Raw genomic sequence first — 25731 nt, forward strand, 5'->3', positions numbered from 1 at the left:
CTTATACTCTTATGAAAATTGTATTTATGTAAACAGAAAATAACATCACAATATATAAAGTATCTGGTTTGAGCAGTATCAAAAATGATGTTCACCAATATTCAATCATGTTCTGACTGTTCTAGAGCATCGTGATATAGATTTTCAATCTATATAAATTATAAATAACGAGAGCGGATTATAAAAAATTGTCATGAAGAAATTCAATCAGTCAACAATCAATATGGAATCTGCAGAAATATTAAATATCGTGAGAGAGATAACTCAAATATCACCGAAATATAACAAATATTTGTCCAGTTTTTTTTTAAATAAGAAGCCATTTTTTTTCAACCGTCTTTGAGTTGGTTTAGAACGTTTAACTTTATTCTCCATTGCTAGTGGTCATCGACAACTTGCCAGCCCCTTTAATCCAGCGTAAGTGTCTCTCTTTGTATAAGTTATAACATTATAATTGTGCGTCTCGCGTTGCGTATATATATCGGCATAGCGTCTTTACAATGTAATACACACGACGATCATCCATAACGTGTCTATACCTATCCTATATATTGTAACTACATCTATAATATAATACTCGTGCGCCGGTTGTTTACACGACGGAATGGAATTATATTTTATATATATAGGTACCAATACACGTTATAAATTATGGGTACGTCGTATAATAATAAAAATAATATTATTATCATTACCGTGTATGGTCGCGCTGGTGTGCACCGTGCAGCGAGTGCACGAGGCATTGAAAAAAAAGAGCCGGCCTGGACGTTGCTCCGGCCCGACGGGGCGTGGCCCGTGTCGGCTCTGATAGCCCCGAGGGTTCCGAAACGCACCGGGCACGGGAAAACGCCGGTGCTCGTCCATCGCACACAACAGCCGCACGTAGGTATATACCACGAGCGTGGTAGGCAGGTAGGTACCAGCCGCGGCAGCCATGGTACAACGACAGCAGTTCCTAATATAACGTCGTCAACCTCTGCGGGTTTTTGTGTCGTAGTCGTCGTCAGTGTAAAGAGTCATGACGTACACCTAAACGAGCGCGCTTCGTGCGGGTCTATTTCGTTTTCGGGGATGGGATTTTGGACCGAGTGAAAAAAAAAAAATTAAATTGCCAATCAACAATGGAGGGCGCCGTTCTATGAACAAATTGTGCAGCCGATAATATTGTGTATACACGGCAGCAGTTACTTTGTTACCACGGCCCCACCCCGCTGCATTGTGGTTTCCGACTGTTGCGTACGCGATATTATTATTATATTGTACACGTCTTCTGTCGTCGCGGCGAATGTTATGAGGGGGACCGCCGTGTGATGCACACAACAATATTCGCATCTGCTGCATCGTAAAATGTGTAATATTTTATAGCGACGGTCCGTGCGATGCAACCATGTACGCGTGTATAAAATAATATGGCGGCCAGAAAATATCTATACGACGAACATTGTTTTCATTGCGGTCGAGAGTAGATATTGGTAGGTATAAGTACTGTGGTAGGTACCTATATCGTGCGTTATAATAATATAGAATATTAACACGTGAGACCTCGGGGCGACGCGCCGTTGCATAATATAAATATCGCTAGGTACCCGTATATAGGGTGTAACCGTAACATGTAAACGACAATTGACAAATGGTATTAATTATAATATATACCATAATCATTTTGGATATGATCAATTTTTTTTCTTCGTGTGATTAGAACAATACATTACAGTCATTATTCATTGCAAATTTTGCTACATCTATCGGTTCTTTCTATCTCGGTCTATGGGTATAATATGCCAGAAGCCAAGCCTTAAATTACATGCTTATAAAGTTATAACTATATTTAAAACATTTAACATGTTTATATATCTTTATGGACTTACGTCTGGAAGATTTTGACATAGGTGATGAAAGTATGTAATATATAATAATTACAAATTAAAAAATCAGTGGCATAACGATATGGTGACATGGGCCCACGAGACAACGACTATAGAAGGCCATTATTAAATACTGAACATTTTAGTCGTTATATATATGACAAACCAGTCTTATTTATAGTATATTAGTATAGTACTTATACATATTTTTATTAAAAAAATATGATTTTATATGGTTATTTTACTTCCCAATTATAATAGGTAGGTACGTTTGAACGATATTGAGAGAACAAAATATTTCTACTGAGGTGATTAAATTGACAGTGGTTGTCGTAGTATTTATTTTTTCAATATATCTATATTAATTTAAAAATAAATTACATTTGTAAATCTGGTGCTATATAATTAAATACATATTACCTATAACGTCCTAAACTATTATATTTTATACATTTCTCAATGTTTTTTTAAAAAAAAGTGTTGTTAAAATTGAGGGGCCGATCGCTCATTTGCCAAGAGCATTGTAAAATATGATATAGGACCCTACCATGGAACTAGTAAGACAATTTAGTTGATTTAGGAGACAGTTGAAAGAACATTTAGAGGCTGCAGGTCATACACCATTCACTTCAAGTCTTAAACTGTACCTCTGCAATTATATTGGTAACACCAGTTATTAGTTATACCTATCTGTAACTATAATCAATTGTGCACTGTCTCGATGTTTAAAAAATCAAATCTCAAGTGGATCAGGCATTCGGGTGGCACGCAACAATACTATTTAAATGACTATATTATGAGAATTAGAAATCTTTGCAGCAGAACGACGCCGTTCATTTCGGGGAATATTTAATCATATATTACATACGTGTGAAATGAAAGACACGCAGATGAATCGATTAAGACGAAAACCAAAAAAGTTTTATTTCTTATATCTTATACATGTGATTACAAATCTTTTTTCTGAAATGTTCGGTAACAGCCACCGATTAAATGCGACTATTATTATATAGTGGAGTATAATGAATTACAAAATATGTTGACAGTTAAGCAATTGAAAATATTTCAGCGATCTATCGGACCTATCGATATGACTGCTCTTACTACACACAATTTTGACTCAGCGTTGTGAACATAATATTATAACTGGCGGTTAACACAAACATAACCGAATTCTTAAAAAAAAGACTAGTTTGTTAGATGAAACGTCAAATTTGATTAAATAATGTTCTTACCGAATACAATTTTAGATCAAAAATGGGTCTCATTTTATTTTCCAATGCAACTGCCGTTAATCGACAATAATAATTTGTTTTATTGTTTTCGAATTGGTTGTAACCAGTAGGTAGGAAGTCAAAAAAATATAGCAAAACCAAGCGTGTCGTAATATACTATTGTATACCCAGCAGTCAGGTACAGTGTCAAAACGGGTTATATTAAAAATGCATCGATATTATAATAGTTATAGTGGCCCGTCGGTGTACTGAAAATCGTACGTTGTCACTGTCGACCGGGCTAATACCACGAGAAAATTAGTGTCCATTTCAACCGGGACTGAAAATACCCTGCAAACACACACACTGCCGGCTTTGCCGAGAAAAATGAATATAAATCGCGTACACACACACTCACTTTATGCACGTGCGTGAGCTCGGCGTAACCCGATATTATTTTCACGCTTTTATTTCGTCCGAGTGCCCCTGATGTCCGACTAAATAACTATATTCATGCCGCGTCATGGTACGACGGTGTGCCTACGCGTGTTATATACGCGATAATATTATTATAATATTACAGTGTCAATGGAGAACGGCGCACGCACGTGCATATTTCGTATAATTAAGATATTATTATTATTGCTGTGTTGTTAGGTAGTCAGGCACCGATAACGACACGCATAAGTGCATAACGTAGACCGCGGTAAATCATAACGACCTTGACGGCGATCGTTTTCGTGTGGGTACGTTACCCGTAAAATGTAATAATAATATTATTAAATGATTCGTGTGGTGTGTGTTTTTCCGCCGTATGGGTTACCTAACGCGTATAGAGTCGGTGTAGGTACCTCGGTAGGGGAACTAAGAGGGACATTCTTGGGCGGAAAGGCTGCAGCGCCCAAACCCTGGGCCCCACGCTCGATAAAATAAAAATACCAAAATTGGTTTCATCAATTATATTATTTCGTAGCATTAAAAATGTTTTGTTTCTTGAAGAAATATCAGAAGACGTTTCAGCAAATAATTGTCGTGGTCAAATGTTATGATAGATAACACGCACATGACCTTAATACCAGCTAATATGATTTTTTTTGGTGATATGTAAATACTATATTATGCACTATTTTTACCGAGCACACACGACGAGTAAAAGAAACTCTAAATAACGTGATTGTGATAACTGTACAGGTTAGGTGCAGCGAGTGTGCTCACCGAGAATAATGCGTCTACATCAAATGTATTGTTTGTGTACCGTATAAACTATAGACATTCGAGTTGGGCATAACCAATCCGAAGGCCATATAATTTTCTATTATTTACAATACCGTGGTCGGGCGTCGTAAACAGTTTGCAGGCTCATATAGATGCGATTGTTCGTTTGCGCTATGATTGTGTTTCAAGTATGAAAGATGTCGTAAAAACGAGTTGGAAAAGCCAACCCCCACGTGTATGATTTCGGGAACATTCTAGGATAGTCGGATATTCCTAGACTGAAACGAGATTGTTCCCGGGAATGAAAAATAAATTAAAACGTTATTTATTAATACCACGTTAAAATAACGGTAGTCCAGAAAATCTAATAGAAAACAATATTATTAACAAACGCATGAACTAAATTATTATTATTTATACATACAAATTTGAAATCAAAAATACTAGGATTCTAGTTTTGTTTATAAATTAAAATAATTAATTGACATAATCCTAGTTTAAATCAGTATTTTTAACTGCAAGTGTTGAATTTTATATTATTACACTGATATAACACAATTATGGAAAAATGTCTACCCAAATATAATTATCTCAACTCGTCGCGTACACAAGTTTATAAGTCTAAGTACACCACGTTGGCCTATAATACGGCTTATGTAAATGTTTTAAAATGTAAATCGACAAAGACCCGGGGTGCGTGCGTACGTTGTTATCAATAAGGCGGTCGTGCACGTCATCATAATATTACTATTATATACAGTGTGAACCAATTAACGTCGTCGTGCTTAGCTAATTACGATATGGATAATAATGTTTTAAAAAGTTTCAAGTGTCCATCATACAAATTTCATCGTTTTATTTCAACGTTTAACTTCTAAAACGATGTCACATTTAACTCGTTCCAGCAACAGAAGTAACGATTTCGCAATAGCTAAATTAATTGTGAACGATCTATGTTTAAAACTGACTTTAGACCCGATTGGAAATCGTACCCATCGATATACAGCATTCCGGTCCGATTGTACGATCCACTAACAAAAAGATGTATCGCGGTGTTTATACAATATAAATAATCAACATTATCGGCAACAAAGTTCGTATAATATATAGGTAGAGTTTGTAATCGTTATAAAGGTACTCGTGATGGACAGGAGTTGAAGCGAAAATAATTGCTCACTTGACTATATAATATACGAACGAGCAGATTAAGAGGATTATATGGAATAATGGCACGACGTTTGTAGCGATAATGTAGACGGTAATTTATTTACACCTGGCATTAACTCAATAGTAATTACTAATTAGCATGTCAACTACTGGCGTATCGAAGCTGTAGTCCGGGCCGGTTGCTTTTATACAAATCACGACTGCGAAGCTAATACAGGATATATTGGGATGCAATTATAGTTACCTAAAGTGAATAGGAAAATAATAGACCAGGAGATGATGTAACAGTTTTTTTACGGATAAAACTATTTTTATGCAAAACTTTTTTGGATCAAAACAACAAATATGTGCTTTCGTGCAGCAAAATTACGACACAATAACGGACCGAGTGGATAAATTTCTGGAAAATCGAAACAATTTACCGAGCAAGTGAGAGGGGTGCATTAAATGGATACCTCAGATATATCATTGCATTATATTATAATAACGGGCGGGATGTAAAAGCGTCGGGCGTGATAATGTGCGCGGCGGCGTGAAAGGGTCATGTAGGCGGGAATAAGGGGACGCGGGAAAGGCTTATCTACGGCGCACGCACAAAGTTTGTTCGCCAAAAGCAGCCTTTGCGGTCGTCTGCACATACAACGATATATTATGTCGTATTATATATTATTATGCAAAGTACATCGTGCGGTAAACGTCTGTAGTCAGCCGTTGTATATAATGTATACTCGTTGATATAATATTATATTTATGGTCCTCGTCAACGGTTTTTTTTTCATAAATTAATATTTTCGGAATGTAATTTTGGGAACATTTAGAGATTACAGTTTCAGTGTCGAATTTATTACGATCGTAAATTAATGGAACCAGATCATATCTAAATTAAGTAGCTAATTTAAGTAGATAAATATGATGATAGCTGACCGATGATGAAATATACTTTTAGGTAATCTTTACAAGGTCAAAAATTCCTATTTTATTTTTTGACATTCAACGGTATTCTAGAATGGAACTATTGGCGAGAAAGTTGGAATTCGAGTAGGAATATAATATTATCTGGGTACGATTTCTTTGTTCTAACTGTAGGTACAACTCAGTTGAGTGTGTTGTATTTCCTATATTACATGGTTTGGGTTCTATACATATATATATAGCCGACAGTTTGAAAAAAACGCTTTTATGCCTACGTGATTTGTTTGTTATGAATTTAGCTGATTCTACATTTTTGGTTTTTACTTTTATTCTATACAAATATACAATATTTGCGTTGTAATAATAACCATTGCAAGCGGGGTGTATGTCTGCACACGCACGCACCGGGTGGGCGTATTATAAATTGGCATCATAATGTCATATAGGACGCGTCTCGTATATAATAACTACATAATATGATAATTTATAACGACGATGAACTGTATATAATATGTGTTGTAAATTATAATACACACGCCCGTATTGTATCTATATATGGTTATATTATACACGTTTAGAGGGAGCGTTTCGCGTCACGAAAATTCCTCGGCCATCACGTATATAATATTATGGATTGTAGGTATATACCGCGGTCGCGTCGTTCGTTTAATATTCGCTATTGGACAGACCAGGTCGTTAGGTTTATACCGCTGTTGTTGTATACACCGCGATCGATTCAAAACGAAATAGGTAATCGCGTGCTCGCTCGTTTTTCGGAGGAAAAACGCCGTAGGTACTACACGAAATAAACAAAAAGTAATTTTGTTAATGCGCATTTAATAATATGATGCTTTGGTACTTTTCCACTATCGCACTACGCACATAGTTAACTTAGTAGGCCGGTTAATGTGCTCCACCAGCTGGATTGACAAAATTATATTTTTATGATCGACCTGCGTAAAGCCGATATCACGATTCTATTACGATATCGTACTCTGCTGCACGTGTCAGGGTGTGTTCCGATATATTTCAATTTATAAATCACTAACTGCGAAATGGCTTTTACTGATCAGCATACGTTATTTTTTAACTATTTATTATTTTATACTTGTACTGACGGAAAAAGTACGGTAGGGTTTTATTTGTTTGCAAGTTGCAGCGAAGTTCTTCATAAACGCCAGACGTATAGGTCACACGAGAAGTCGAGATTAGAGTTCAAAGTTTCACGATGGTGCTCGACCGAAATCTTTACCTTTCGTACATTTATTGTACATCATTTGCGCAAAGTGCAAGTTGTTTGCTAATTTTCAGCATACAATTTGAAGCTATAACATTATTTAATTTTAAAATATTATGTAGGTAGTTGGTATTTCTGTTAGTTTTATTAAAAATACATAATATATATTACGAAATGGTTAAAAAACTGATGTATACGTAACCATGGACAGTCCATAGATTTTATCACAATATGTATAAGTAAGTATTATATTAATTAAGGATTATTTAGAATTGAATTGAATAAAACCATTCATTTTTAATTTTATATACGTCATATTCTTAATAGTTATTACCTATATACAAATTTTTAATAAAAGTTCTATTAATATATGTAATGTACAATTTATGAACTTTTTAACATTTGTATACCCTGCAGCGTTGCTAATACAAAATACGATTGTTGCATGGTTTTTATATCATTATCTGTTTGTGTGCCATTTTAAGAAAAAAAACTAAAACTTTGTTTCATGCATTTTCGTCACACAATAATAAAAAATGCTGTTTATCAAAAACAAAACATTGTTTCTTCATTTTCGTATAATTAAGTGTACTTTTATTTTTGATCCAAAAGAAAAATCGGTCCTGGAACATGTTGTAAATATATAACACAGGTACCATATAGGTACTTAGAAATAGGCAAACGCCACTGCTACAAGTAACCTATACGCCGACAAACAGTATTATTGTACATTTATAAATACCTAATCACATGCATTAAATAAGTCTGGTACATACGTTTATACATGTGCGTAAAACGTGTAGGTATATATACCAACTCCGCGGGGTAGTGCATACAGGTACCTATATATGTATTAAATGGCCGATGTTGTAGTTCTATACAAATGCAAAAACGGCCATTAGAAGAAATGAAATAAAAAATTACACGAGCTCATAATATATGTTTAGGTATATATAAATACACGTTTAATATTACTTATGTCCATGCCCGTATATAATGTTATATCAGTATACATAATATAGGTATATAGGCTATAATATTCTCCCTTTGTAAAACGCGCACTCGGTACCTATATAATATATTATAACACAAGATTTTTTTTCATTTTATTATTATTTTCTTTTGTTTCTTGTGATCGCTTTTTAGAGTCCGCTGCCATTATTATTATTACAGATAGGTACCTAGATATATATGCGCGTACTACTATATTATATAATACTACCTACCTATCTACAATTATATACATTATTATAATAAACCTATATACTTATATATATACGACGACGACGAGTACTACCACGATGTATATTACGATAATGTAGGTTGATACCTAATATATATATATATATTATGCACACACACATATACCAATACCCATACAGTATTATTATTATTTTATAAACTGACATTAAAATAAGATCTCTTCGGAGATTTGCCGGTTCGTATGGTACCTATGTTATATATATATATTATACGCACACTATAAATAGCCGGTTGTATCGTCCGATCGGCGTGTATAGGTACATACTTATATATTATTAAGGTACACGTGGATAAATTATTATCGTTACTAAGCGCATTCTCTCTGATCTTGAGAGACAATAATATTATAACAATATAGATAGGTATAGATTTAATATTGTCGTTGTCCATGAATTTTATTGAATTTTCTGAATTTTAATTAGTCCTAATTATCTACGAATTACATTTATGACACTGCCGAAAATTAAAAGCTGAAATACAAATACTGGCTGCTGGCTGGTATTTATAGGTATGTAATATTGTATAATATATTAAGTACACTAATATTATAAAATATGATTGCGAATGTCTTATAATAAGTAACACTAAATCGTATACAATATAATCAAGTATCATAATATTACATTTAAGATTGAAAAAAAAGTCTAAAGAAAATAATCCGCAGATTGTGCTTAGTATTATGTCTGAAGCCTATTTAATTAAGTTTATAACTAATATTTTGGAACCGTTAAAAACGATTCTATACAATGGCATTGTGTAAATGCATAATTCTCTAACCTATATAATAAATAATATCAAGATCGAAAACAAACAGACAATAAAAATACAACGGATTAACTAAAGCATTACTGCAAGTGCGTGAACAAAATAATATCACCCAACAGACCCTATAACGGTTTCCCACACTTTCGATGTAATATTATTAGCTATTTATCGAGTTATTACGTCTCGTGTGAACAATATGGTCCTAATAATGTAATGAGAGTTATGAATAATTGACTGCAAGGTTATAAGCGTAGACGATTAAATGGTTAGTGTATAACACAACAAGTGCAGTAAAACAAAACCAAATAAAATGTTTACACACATCGTTTATGTAAAATGATGTGAGGGGCATGAGGGATTTGCGAGGCACGTGCAGGGGTTGATTGTGGAGTCATAAATGATTCGTGACGGAAAGTGAAATTGAAAAGGGAGCCGAGACTTGGGATATCAGAATGGAACTTAATCGATTAGGCCAACGTGGACTTGAAAATTGTGTATTATTACAACATAAAAAATGTGTTCCTTAGTTCTTAGCTTTTTATATTAATATTAGTATTAGTATGTCCTGAATATAATTGATAATTCTGCAATGTTTATTCAAGTTTTTAATTTCTCATACTTTATATTTAAATAATGTAAACGCGTGAATAAAAGTGAAGATGCCTGTGATAACAAATAACAATTTAGTGACGCAGAAGCTCAAAATAAATTGGTACCTACTTGCAATTATTGTTAAATGTTATTATCGTTTATCAATTTATACTTTATACGCGCACACTATAATATGCATATTATAAATAAAATATAATATAAACCGCGGTCGTGGTCGTGGTCGTCGGTTATTGTGCGAGCGTGGCGAAATAAAACAATCGCAGACACTGTGCGCGCGCGGTAATTGGGCGGTGAAACGCGGCAGCGGTGCCGCACAGACCGTTCGCGTTTTATCGATCATCGCGCTCGTCTCACACACCCACGCGCACGCGCGCGCAAATAAATGTAGGTATATATTTATTCTATTATTTTGTTATACGCCGACGCCGTTCGGTTAAATGTATATATATATAGGCCTGAGGACGAACCCCACAAAATGGGTGTCGGAATGATCGAAATTATTTCGCTCCGACGCGGAAATCGGCGAGAAAATTATTAAATCACGTAGGTACATGCACGCGACTTGTTTTGCACTGCGGCATAAGGTAATGTTCGTGAATTGATGAAATCGCGGATTCCGAAGACTGAAATGCAATATTACAAATATTGAAAAATATTGTTCGATGATTGTTTTTTAAATTGTACGTTCAACATTAATTTTCCTAACCATCACCTTCGCGCATAACCTGTAGTACCTGTATAATTATATGTATATATGTCTATGTATATGTATAATTCGTTAAACATCAAATTATGCAAATAAAATTGTCTGCTTGAGTTTTTTGTAGGTACCTACAAAGAGTCTGCTACTCTAGCATCGTATCGAAACGAGATTACAAGAGACTACTAAAATAGGAACCTAATGTACAAATATAAAATTTTAAATTCAATAATTATATAAATATTATATGGCAAAACACGAAAAATAACAATTTTTATGAGGATGTACCTAAAGTTAGCATGTGTATACTTTATATATAATCGAAAATAATACGAATGAAAATTTAAAATGAAATTAATTCGATCGCAATGACATGTCCAAGATCTCTATCATTATGTGACACGATATCGCTGCTGCGATGAGCACTAAAATATTGCGCATGCAACATAATATATATTATTACTACCATCGAGGCAGAAACAATAATATCGGCACGGCCACCAAATGCTTACCAGCTCCGATAAGGTTGTTATTATGCACATTTTTCAATACCTATAATTACTGAATATGTGTAGCTAAAAAAAAATATAGAACATTACAGAAATTATAAAAATACAACTTTTGTTTTGTTTTAAAAGATTGACACCCGAGAAACCACCAAACACTTGCCCTCCCACCATGTCTCTTAAGTCTTAACCCGTCCCTATTTTTCAAAAAATCCATACTACACATTTGACTTACAATGATATAGGGCATAACTTTTTATAAATTTAAGATAATTAAAATCGTAACACAGAAATAATTAAAGGTATCCAACCTGAATAATAATTCAACAGCGTTTTTAAAACTTCTTTTGTCTTTCAACTGTAGAATACCCGAATACAGCACTCTTTTTTGTATGATGTAACGACATGGATTGGTTCAAATTCCTAGACATACCTAACTAGAACCTATCTCTCTTATTGTGACACATTTTTAATTATTCGTCGGTAATTTTACTATTGTTAGTTATTGGGTACTAATTTAATCGTTGCAATTAGTTAATAATATTAATTATTATACTATTCTGTATACATATTATATACTTTGGTAATGTACATTATACATCAATAACATTTAAAAAAAATATAACGAAAAGTCTCCTTCACGATGGGTTGTACCTACCGACTTTACCGAGTACCGACTACCTGCAGGCGTGAACACTATAGCCACAATTTAAAATAGAGAAGTAAGGATCAATTTGATAAAATGTTACTGAAAACAATTCGTTTTTGGTAGGTACCTACCTACTTGTCATAAAAGATTTTCATTTTTAAAAATTCAAAATTGTTGAATTGTTGTGTATAGTGTAATACTGTAATATACATTATACAGTTAACTATATATACTACATTAGTGATATTACTACCTGTACAGTACAGAACCTATAAATTATAATATATTTTTTTTATAGTCTTATTTATTAGTACACACTTCTCAAATCCGTAGTGCACACTTTCAATTTCGGATTACACGCTTTGTGTCGGGGTTACTAAAAAAAGGGGCTGGTCTTAACATGGCACTGGACAAAATGTAGGTAGGTTAATTTTTATAGTATACTTATACTTATTCCGTAAAATCAGTACCTATATAAAATCTATTTATGCATATGATTAATAATACATTTATAGATATTTTAAAAAGATATTCTTAGATTTTTGAATGTAGGATATTAAAATTCGATTTTGAGGAACGCATTTTTTTCTTAGATGTAAATTAAAAGCTAATAACTTGGCAAATAATTTTAGGTAATATTAGGAAACTAATAATGTTATTATTGGTAAGCTATTAATTCGAAACCACGTGCGTGCGTGATATTTTAAATTGCCTCGACGACGACACAATATGCGACTTTTTAACAGAAAAAAAAGACTGAAAATGTTTTGAAAATCGTTTTCTTTTACGTAGGTATGACATAAATACCGTCTCGTTGCGGTTTTATGTCAAATCACAAAATGGGGTCAGGAATAATTTATACGGTTACACGTTACACATACATGGCAAAAATTCCAGGAATTTCAAGAGACAGAAGCTCGAGATTATATTATAAGAACGATGCGAAGTGCTACGAAACGTGGGCTTAATACCTGTATTATTTATACTTATATATGTATAGTGATCAGAAAAAAATCGATCGTCTCCGACTACGGAATCTCGTTGACGATTTAATTACTATCAATTTCGATGAATTTCTTAGGCGTTAAACTGTAGGTATATAATAATATACCTAAAGGTATAATATTGGTTAAACCCGTTAAACGTTAATTAATTTGACCTTTTGACAAAATTAATATATCACAGTTATACGGCGTGTTTAACGTCGAAACGCTCTCTATTTAATTATACACAATTATTTTGTATATATATATATATATATATATATATGTAAAACAATAACATATGTCAACGCGTGATTATAGTGAGACACTGCGGCGAGCTAGTAAGATTTTGGTAATTTGCATCACATATTTATTTTATGAAAATTGAATAAATTATTATGTGTGTTTAATGGAATTGTATTTCAATAAAATTTCTTTATAAAAGCAATTGAAATTAAATAACCTAATACAATATTTAACCTAACTTATTGTAACAATTGCATAATATGTTGAATGTTTTTACTTTTTAATTTTTATTTCCAGTCGAAGTTTGACTTTAATATTATTCAAACGTTATGATAACTACACCTAATACATGACGAAGAAACAATTTTTAAAGAAATCACATCCACTAATTCTGTATAGTAAAAAAGAATTTTATCTATTTTATTTTAACAATAATTAACATTCATGGTACACAATTATTAACAACCAAAACTTTTGATTTCATATTTCGTGAAATTGTAAATTGCTCCTACCTATATAATATAGATATATATATATATATTTATATATAAGACTGCAGGCACAATACGAATATAATTTTTTTTTAATGGACTTTTAAACCGTGAACTCTGAAACGTGATCGAGCAGGTTCATTATATATACCCTGGGTATAACATGGACAAATTCAATAACGGGTTCGGGAAACCAGCGGATATCCAAAAAAAAAAAAATTGTTACCTGAGAAAAACTGGTCCCGTTTTGAATAGCTGCAGTGGTTTTTAAAATGCGCGTTGCGTACAAAAATAAAGAATACAAACAGCGAACTGCGAAATCATTAAATTTGTTTTCATATATGAAATATATATGTGGTACGGTATGTCACTGTTATATATATTATATTACCTACCTACCTACTATGTACTTGTATTTCGTATAGATGGATAAAAAAATAATTGTAGAACGCAAAAGTCCTTCTGAACGAATGACCGTGTACCAGCTATTGTGACTTATTGTAATAGTAATAATATTTTAAAATGTTTCCAGTCGATAACCGAGACGCCATCTCGTATGTATATGCGGCAATTCTGCAGTGCATTACTACAATATAATCTACCGACATAATAGATCCTTATATTAAATATGTGTTTTTATATTCTACTTTCTCAATTGTTAAGTACCAAGTAATTAAAATAAATAAATATTAAATAAAGTTAGGGTTGTAAACTGATTTATCAATCCCTTCACATCCTAACAAATGGTATAGAGAATATTTTACGGTTATCGTAGTTCATATTTAAAGTTGTTGCGAATATTTAAAAATGCAGAACCTGCCTATCCGATTATATATGAAATACATCCTATTTTAAATCTACTAAACTATTTAATATACATAAAAACAGACTCAAATTTACTATAAATATATGTATAGATTTGTACCACGAAAATAATGTTAAATTTTACTAGTTGTTTAAACTTTTATTTAATTTATCTTTAACTTATCAAAACGATCTTATAAATGTAATAGTACAAAATCGTATAAAATACACAAAGTATGCAGTTAAGATACCTGTGTACCTATACAATCGTTCTTATTTGTTGTTATAAAAATGTGCCTCTTTCAATAAAATATTCAAAATGTAGTGAGGATATTTTAACGGACTAACCACTGAAATGAATTGTGTTTTTTCATTAACAGTCAGTTGTGCAATAACTATACAATAACACAATACACGTAAGAATATCTATAGTTATATTAGGGGTATCTAATAATTTACATTTTATATTTAATACAAGTGCGACTTCCAAAACCAGAAAATTTGTTTAAGTATGTATTTGGACACGAAATTCCCATCAACCAATCTATAATAAAATAACTGGTGGAAAATTAACTTAAAATAAACATATTTTATTACTACGAAGTACAGGGCTTGGACGTATTTTATGTAGGTAGCAGAAAAGCCTAAATATGTAAATAATAATTAATATATCTGTAATTCAAAAAATATTCATAACGTGTAAGAGAAGACAATGATTTTTGGCACGGTCGAAAACCAAAAGATCCGTAGTCCGTAGATAGTATGGAATATATAGGTACAAGTAAACGAACGACTTTTTACTGTTGTACCTACTACCTATACTTATATTGACTCATTGTATAAAAGGAATTTTGACATTTTTTCCCTCAACAACAAACGTTACACCGTCTCGGTGGTACGTGAAAATTTTGCAAATTCTGCGACGATTTTGCAGTGGACACCGATGTGTCTATAGAATAATAAGTAAACAAGATAAGGACATATATATTAAACGGACGTAAGCCGAATAATATTATAATCGTACGAGACCTGTGAAAACCGGTGTGAAAAGACACGCCAAAATTTTATTGCGAATTTACTCTGCAGGTAGCTTATAAATAAATATAATATACGTAGGTATTAGGTACCTATATAGAATTGGTGGTGGTTCGTAAATTGCAAACGGAATTATTGACATAGTTTTAACTAAAAAGATTATACTTTAAAAATCTCATAAGATTTATTTGTTTTCTCAAGTATAAAATACCTTATATAGGTGCATAAATTGGAAGTTTTTTTCTCAAAGGATTATATTATGTTTAATGTGACCGACAATGTTTATAAATGAATACACAAACATATTATATTTTAATATATACAATAATATATATATACGACCGTTTTAGCGTAGAAACGGATAATCTATTTACATACATATATAGGATGATTGTGACGAAAAAATATACAAAATTGCGTTCTCGGTTAAAATGACGTACGTCGCAATTCCCAAAGTGACCGGTGCATGCAGACATGCAGTGGTCTCCATAATAATATATACTAAGACCGATGTTTAGCTCCTCTGCAACTGACCGCGACGATCGTCAAATCCTGATCAATTTCGAGTGCCTTAATCCACCGATTGATCCACGCGTACCTATATAATATATAACTCCAAGGATCAACGAGGATTTAAAAGTCTATTCTCGGCGGAGGTGGGGTGAGGGGTGAATCGAAAATATCATTATTTTTCAACAACAGTATACAAAAAACCTGTATATATACCTACGCGAGTCGTCGAACCGAAATTTGTACACGCGGCTCCCGCTGCGGTTTCGGCGACATAAGGCCCGTGTGTACAATAACACACTAGCGAACGCGGAACGGGCAAAAAGATAAATAAAAAAGAACCGCCATTGTCGTGAAATAATATAATAATATATATACTATATAGTATGTAATAAAATCGTCTTTTGTCGCCGCCGATGTGGTCCCGCGCCGCCCGGGGACCATTATACGTCGTTTGTGTTATTATTACAATCATTTATTTATCGCGATATTATATCATGTCATTATATACCGTCGGCGATGTTCGTACATGCGTTAAACACGACGTTGTGCGATGCCGCCGCCCACCCCTACCCAACCGAAACGAGGGGGTGTGGTGAGAAGCTGCGACGGAGATAATGTCAAAAAAAAAAAAAAAAAAAACACGAGAGACTATTACGCGATTAGGGTGGTTTTGTGCACACACACACACGCGTATTATTTATATACATAACATATTGTGTGTCTGTGCGAGAGTGTGAATACGTTTGGGGATTTGCCGCATGCATATAACGGCAGTCGGAGTCCGGAGAGCATAAACCACCCCCGTCGTTTTTATGCACACATAAACATATATCCATCGTATATATAATACAAAACCGCAATCCGACAGCACATGGATATTATATAAACGATCGTATACGCGTATTATTAGGCATTATTATATATCGTGTAAAATCAAACGTTATTGTCCTAACCACGTATGCATTTTTTTTTTTTATCTGTCTAATGAGAAACAACTACGTCAGCTATAAATTTGATTCATTTATGTCTACAAAACGCATACAATATAATACACATTTCTTTTAGCTATTTTTTTTCTTATGATTTTTTATTTACTTTTAAAAAGATATTATTGTTTTAAGTTATTTTTTTTTTTACAAAATGTATTCTTATTCAATGGAATCTGAAATATTTAATAGCTTATCGTTTATTTTTACATCATTTAAAATGTTTATGTACGTACAAATCTTGAGATTTGGAATTTTTAACCAACCTGTAATACGATTATAGACGCAGGTATGAGGTAATAGGTAGCCAGGTATAGGTATAATACTGCTATAATATAACAAGTTCATAGAAAAACAAAATTAGTTGGTACAAGGTACCTAATGGCGGCGGATACCGCCTATAGGTACGTATAAGCTATTTTTTTCGGTTTATTCCTAAATGATTTTTAGCGCTTTATTTTAAACACTGTTTAAGAGTTTTATTGTGCCAGAAAAATTAAGATAGTTATTGTACATTCAGCACGGAGGACTCGGAGGAGGCTAATTTATAAAATTATCATATTTTTGTTTTACACAAAATCAGGGCACGCGCTGTTCTTTATTATACAGTTCGTTGGTGGTCGATTATAATCTCGACCTCGAATGACTTTAAAAATTAATTATACCAAATAGATTTTGTGCCCAGCAAAAAGTTGATGATTAATTGTATAGTCGTGTCGCTTAATAAATATTGCGCCACGATTGTTGAAAAAGAACATAAACGTGTCATCGAGCATGTATATTTACCCATAAATTTATTGACAACACATTGAAAACAAATCGTCGAAAAACATTTTGGTAGGTCGCACAGATACTGTATTTATTATAATAATGTTGTACTGCCGTGTCATCACGCGGTGATTACGATGTAGGCGAATCGAGTATAATACCTTAGAACATCAGTTAAGTATTTAATTGTTTGTCAGCGGCTATTGGGTAAGGGGCTACGTGATGCAATCTACATACGTGGTTCTATATTGAAACATTATATTAATTTATAAATATTGTGCTCAATAGACAACGGTCACTACAACCACGGAATATTATGGTGATTTTAGGATATATTGAAATTGTTGCAATTTTTTTTTTTTATCGTCATAGTTGACCATTACAGTATAATAAATAGTTACTACTAGAAAGTAAGTCCTACTCGAATGCCCAAGTTAATAAGAATGAATAATCATAGATAGATACGAGATCTCTATTTCTTCCTGGTGACAAATCAAACCATTTCAAAAACAATTTGGCACGACAAATTAGGTAATTTCGTGGCAGGGCGCGTTTACAAATTCACTCTATATAATATGTGCATGCGATGACGAGTCACGTGACACCACAATTAAATATTATCTATCAATTATCACATCCATGCGGAGTATTGCGAATATAATTATATTATATTAAATTGGTACAAGTACATAAACATCGTGAATATTGTGCAGGACCAAACGCGCGTATATCATTGTAATCTGCACGTTATTCGAAATGTACCCAAACCACACACATTAGGAATAATAAATATTATAGGTATATTATACCATATCTATGTACCTGGTACATATATATGCCAATAACCACTAACCATGCGGTGATCCACGATGTTAGCTATTAAACCCATTAAACCAAAAATATTCCATCATGAAAACGTTTTATAAAAGCCAAACGACTGAAGATAAGTCGATGCCAGCTGAAATGATGCTTATATTCTATGTCAATCATAATTAATGTAAATGTGCTTATATGTGGTGTCGATTTAATGTTTTAAATGCGTGCATATTATAATATAATCAATTATTCGATTGGCGCGCTTCCCGTTTACTTAATTGTAGCCGGCCAGTCGATTTCCCGCGAAATGTTGATCTAGTTGACCAAAACTTGTGATGGCCTGATGTTAGTTATTGATAATAATTCATTATGGGACAAATTTTTAGATTATTTTACGTTTAAAAACTCAATGTATATAAATGGCTATTTATATATATACACTATACAGTATGTATAGGTATAGGTGTATACACTATTTACTGTTTTCCAGTTTTCCTCATAATATAACCTAATATAATCAATAATCTTGAAAAAATTCCTATTGAGATATATTGCCTACAGGCCGCATGGCTTACAGTAAAACTGTATGCTCGGGCGTCGGGAATGTGCGAAAATCAACGACAAGACGTCATGCCGACACGTAGGCGCCTAAAAAGCGGCACACATTATATGGGTCACGAAACTTCCGAGATTTTACGATGTTTAAGTTAGGGCCCACACCAAAGTCGAATTTTTCCTCCCGAAAATCACTCGAGTTAACATTGGTGTATAATGTTTTGTTATCTATTAGGTATAATATTGCGTCATAACTAATAGATGATAATACCTAATAGTCAATAATAAGCGTTCTAATATATTACTGCGATGAACTCGCGGTCGGCAAAATATTTTGAACAGTCGCTTAAAAAAATAACGACGTTTGACAATAGCTAAGAAACAAACGATAAACTCGTAAACATTATCATTTTTACACATTAATCTCGGTTTTTAGGTACATAGGTAAAGAACTCACAGGACACTGTTTCGAAATAATATAGCGAGTTGTCACATTTTTAAATACGTACGTTCAATAGACATGCGTGTTAAATAGCTACCTATAATATTATACCTTTATAAGTAGGCATATCATTTGACTTTTACTTTTCGCTTACCATTGCGCAACATTGCACGTTTCGCGCGTGCGCACAAACCGTTAAACGGCCGATATTTTATAATAATATATATCAATATTATAATAGGCGAACAATCGGACCAAAGACAATGGAACGGTGTACACACAAACACACACACACACATTAGCTGTAGGTATAGGTCGTGTACACGGTAAAGTAGTCGTCAATCATTCGACGACGACAAGTGCAACGAATATATCATTACGAAAATCGGCTATAGACATGAATGCGAAATATATATTATATTAATATATATAATTATATCATTACATGCGCATGTGTACACAATAACACACCTACGCGTATTATATATTAGGTATAGACATAATATCTATACCTAATGTGTATATAATATTTTTTTTTATACCAGTGCACATTATTATTATTATTATACCTACATAATCATTAATCGTATTCAACGTGTGCGACAATATAATATAATATGATATTATCTTACGACCGTATCAACGTGTATAATATTATGTATATATACGACGGCGGCGAATAGAGACGATTTTTTTTTTTTTTGATTTTTTTCGTATTTATCTACATAAATTATACGTTATAAACGCGTGCAGTATAATACGCGTATATATTACGTAGGAACGGAATCGAAATTCTCGCGGATTATTTTTTTTCTTTCCATTGCGCTCGTACGCGACGAATGACTTAATTTCTCGTATGTTAATTTATATATTATTTAACGCTAATGACTAAATATATATTATACTATGTATGTGTGTGTGTGTGTATGCATATATAATATGTAAACATATACGATTATCGCACGACGTTTAGCGACGTTTGTGTATATACATATTATATTATACCTTACGCGAGAACGCGATTATATAGCATAATAGTAATAATCATATTATTATCTGCGGTTTGTTCGCCCGATTAAATCGCGTTGAAAACGATTTCGCGCGTGCATAAATAACATATTATAATATACATAAAATTGAATTTACATAATTGCGAGCGACAGCGGCAATCTGGCAGCCAGAAATTAAAGGCAAACACAGACGGCGAATATAAAAAAAACATCGCAATTGCCGACGAAGGACTCATTATTATACGTACACATACAACTGTTATAATATAATCTAAGGACCTCAGGTATAAGTAATATTATCAATTATGTGATATACGGCAGAAAAACGAAGACGACTTTCGGAACAACCCTTCATTGTCAATGTATATTACTCTCGCGCGTGATGTGCAACAGAGCGGAAAACAGAATAAAAACTTAACGATAATATTCTAATATAATATGATAATTAAAAGCCCGTTTTCGCACTCACCCGAAGACGGTCTGTCCGAGTACCGCGTACAGTACACCCAGGCCGGCCACATCTCCTTGTCGTTAGACTGCTGGTCGCCGCTTCCGGTCGCGTCCGATCCCGCCGATTCTTGTTCGTTGCCCGAGTCGTCTGGCTTGTGGTGGTGCTGGTTGTTCCGGCCACCGTTTGCCGACTTGCTGTTATCGCTGTCGTAGCAGTTGTTATTGTTGTTGCTAATGACAGGCGAACACGCCGGCAACGGCTGTTGGGCCGGCTTTCGCTTGTTGACCTTGTCCGGCGCGACAGCGGGCGCCGTTCGTTTGGGACCGACAACCGCTGCTTTGGGACGAGTTGGAGCGGGCCGATGCAGCGACGGTGTGGACTGCTGTGTGTGTGGCTTGTTCTGCAGCAGAGTGCTAAAGTGCAGTTTGGCGGCGGTTGCCGGGGGTGGTGACGCGGACAACGGCCTGCCGAGGCGGTTGTGCTGCTGCAAAGGCTGGTGGTGATGGTGATGTAGGTGTTGCTGCTGCTGCTGTAGGTGGTGATGGAGTTTACTGCCGAATTCTGGTCGAAGTATGTTGTCGACGGAAAACGCCAATCGGAACGGGCTTGGTGAGCGGGGTGACGGCGAACGGTAGCTGCTGCAGTTCTTCGTGGTTCCGGCGCCGGCGGCCATCGGGGGACCACCACCGCAGCCGTACGACGACGATACGTCCGATGAACCAGAAGTACTGGCCGGTCGGGAAACGTAACCGGTGGGCATCATTGGCGGCTGCTGCAAAGACGGTTGTGGTGGTGGCGGCGGCGGCGGTGGTGGCGGCGGCTGTAGGGGTTGGTGCGCTGCTGACTGCACCATTTGTGACGACGGCACCACCGGATTATGGTGGTGGTGTAGGTTGCCAACCGTACCGTTCAGCTGCAGTTGCCTCGCGAATTCGACGTGCTGAGACTGTAAGTGGAGCGCGGCTGGTGGTCGGTCGTCGGTCGTTTCGGGCGATCCACCGTCGGTCGGGTGGTGGAGGGTGTGGTGTTGGATTTCCCGGAAATATTCAGCCGCGGCTGGCACGATTGGCAGGAAGTTGAACCGGTACATCCAAGAGTTGAACGGAAACCCAGGCGGCACGTGACCGCCACCACCGGCAGCAGCGGCGGCGGCCGCAGCCATGGCCATCGTGTACTCGACCGCTGCTGCGGCCGCTGCGTTGGACGGTGGCTGTAACGGGCCGTGATCGCCGTTGTGGGTGGTGTGTTGTTGCTGCTGCTGCAGCTGGACCCATCGTGGCACGTCGGTGGTCACTTGCTGACCCTTTTGAACGTGTGTTGATGGTTTCTTCCTCACGGGTTGCTGCAGTGGCGGCGGCGAAGAGTGACGATTATAGAGTGGGTCGACCGCCACGGCAGTCTTGTTCTGAAGCGGCGAACATATGCTCAGCGGTTTACTGCAGGCCAATAGTGACGATTCCTTGGCCACGGCTTTCGGTGGCATCCGATCGTCGTCACCGTCCGCAGCCGCACCGTCACGCACAGGCCGGAACGCAGAGACTGTGACGTCCGGCTGCGGCTGCTGTGGCGAAGTCGTCGTCGATGACGACGACGGCGACGACGACACCACTTCTTTGGTCTGATCGCTGCAGTCGTCCAGCCCGGGCCGTCGGTTGTTGTCCGTGGGGCCGGGGCTTGAAGCGTTGTTCGGGCTGCAACGTTCCGTCTCCAGGGCCATGACCTGCAGGCCTGGATCCGTCGTGAAACAATAAAAGTCGACAATCGCGGGCTTATGTGTAATTCGACGGGCCAAACCTACACAATAATATGACGTCGTCGGCAATGCGTACGATGATGATGATAATAATAATAATAATAATATAAACGTTGCAAATAGCGTCTGTTTAGCGCGTGTGCGCGGCGGCGGTTTCGCGGTCGGCCGCGCGTATTACCCGAAAAACGGCGGCGACGGAGGCGGCGTGCGACTCGTCTCCGCGGCTCGATCTGTTGTAATCGTCGTCGTCGGAACGAGTCTACCGGCGCCACCGTGCCGTCCGGTCACGGGCCTCCGTGGCCGCCGCGCAGGCTCCGCCCGTCCCCCGTGCCATGGTTACACGGGGCCGGCGGGCCAACGGGCGCGACTGTTGGGCCACGCCCACCGTACCCGCCGCCCAGCGCTATTGGCCGGCCGATTGAGCTGTTCGTTCACCCCGCCACTGCCTCTATGCGCACAGGACGCACCACTCCTCCGCACGTACATGGCTCTCTCACTCGCGCTCGCTATATTGTTGTTGTTATTATTATTATTCTTTTCATGCTCTTCTCTGCTACTCCTTCACCTCAACACCTCTCGTTCGACGCCGCCGCCACTGCACAACCGTCTCCTTTTCACAAATACGTTTACGTATTATATATAGATAGATATGTGTGTGGGTAGTATTATATATAAGGGATCCGCAACGTCACGAATGTATATAGAAGACAAAACGAGAAATGTAAATTAATGACTGCGAGTGTGCAGTAAATATATACCTTGCTCGTACACATGCACACACGCACATTCATACGTATAGGTATATTAACTGCACTGGGAGAAATCGATCCTTCGTCGACAGACTCTAAATAAACATATTATTATTATTATTATTATTACTATTATATATTTACAGTGGGTGCGATATAGAGGGACCCGGGCATCGGTAAATAAATTAACCAGATTTCCGAAGAACGCGCGTGACCCAATCGAACGACGACTGACACTATACGCTGGTTTAATGTATACAACTATAATAATATAATACATCACACGGGTAGTTAACGCACGGACGCGCGATAATAATGATAAAAACTCTGCGATGCGATCGCATAAACCTTTAAATATTATAATATACACTTATATTATGTAGGTATATCTATATATGTTATGTACATAATATACTATGAAAATAATTTAAACACCCGTCAAAATATTAATATTATAATATATTATATGAATAGCGGGCAGGCATCGTCTACAATATAGGTATACCTACATAATACTTATTAAAACTCCAGCCATAAATTATGAATTATATTTGATAATACAATATTTATTTTAGTGTAAAATACTGATAGTTGATAATACTATTATACCTATACAAAGTTGACGAACGATTTGAATTTTATATTTTTTTATATAATAATCTCACAAATTATATTAAATTGTACGTTTATTACATTTTTGAATACCAATATATTGGTACTTCAATTTCAGATAAGACAACCGGCATCAAAATCTAACTTGGAGGCCTTTAAGAAGAAGTAGTGAATAGGTACCTACCACATGAAAAAGAGTAAATAATAACTATATAACATATATATATGTTAAAATCTTTAAATGTGTAAATTGTTGTTTTGGGCATATCAATAACTAATAGGTAAATCCTTGAATATGTGTTCGATGCCTGCAGTATTAAGTAGAGGTGTTCCGGGTACCCGGCTATCGAGTCCAAACCGGGTACCCGGTATCATATTCAGTACCCGACTAATACTCGTTACCCGGCGAATTATTAAAAGATGACTTGGACAGTACCCGGTACCCGGTGTAAAGCTACATTTTTACCCTGGAATATACCCGGTACCCGGTTTAATAAACCCGGCACACCCGGGTTATTAATAAAAAAAAAAAATGTGTGCCCGCAATCGACCAAACAAAAATATTTTATAAAATTATAATAGTACTAGCCCTTCCGGCCACCATGCTAGTTGTTATGACTATAAATCGTTACGTAATTAATAATTATACGTTTACCGATAACGATTTAAAAATAGAGTTACCACGCACAGCGATTATAAATGTTGACAATTGACAATATTATCTTGTTTATCTAAAATCTACTATTTATAATCAATGGGTATAATATTATTAATATTTAATATTATATTGTTATGGGTTGTAGACTTGTAGCTTGTTAGTTGTTGCTTTATTTCTCAGTTGTCAGTTGGTTGTTCATACATAAATGTATAAAAGTGATTACTTCCTAGTGTCTACCTACTGGCTTACTGCTTATGAGTTGTGAGTGACGATTGATCACGAAAGTTGTATACAAGGTACGAAGTTCATACTATATAATATATAATTAATAATTATTATTTTAAAAAAAATTATTACTCGACCAATACTCGAGACTCGGTTTAAAAAAAATTATTACCCGACTAGTACTCGAGACTCGGTTTTAATAAAAATTATTACTCGACCAGTACTCGAGACTCGGTTTTAACAGATATTGTTACTCGACAAATACTCGGTACCCGGTTTATAAGTAAAAACTGTACCCGGAACACCTCTAGTATTAAGTGTCAAATATCACAAATATCCACAAATATTGGTAGTGATATAATACTGCAGGCATCGAACACATATTAAAGGATTTACTTATTAATTATTGATATGCCCAAAACAACAATTTACACATTCAAAGATTTTGATGACCAACTGCTCACTGATTCTGATCTCGTAAAAAAATCTATGAGTTCTTAATCGGTAGGTATTTCTGAATTTTTAATAC

The 25731-nt window shown here is 35.5% G+C and overlaps 1 protein-coding gene across 1 annotated transcript in view; it reads right to left on the reverse strand.

Annotated features, from left to right (window-relative positions):
* Positions 1–23198, reverse strand: part of LOC132934208 (segmentation polarity homeobox protein engrailed-like) — a 38385-nt gene extending 15187 nt beyond the window's left edge. The window contains exon 1 of the mRNA XM_061000485.1: positions 21224–23198. Within this exon, the coding sequence (XP_060856468.1) occupies positions 21224–22922 (1699 nt within the window). The 5' untranslated portion in view covers positions 22923–23198. The remainder of the gene's footprint in view (positions 1–21223) is intronic.
* Positions 23199–25731: the final 2533 nt, after the last annotated feature.

This window comes from Metopolophium dirhodum, chromosome 1 (assembly GCF_019925205.1).
Source record: "Metopolophium dirhodum isolate CAU chromosome 1, ASM1992520v1, whole genome shotgun sequence".
Taxonomy (NCBI): Eukaryota; Metazoa; Arthropoda; class Insecta; order Hemiptera; family Aphididae; genus Metopolophium; species Metopolophium dirhodum.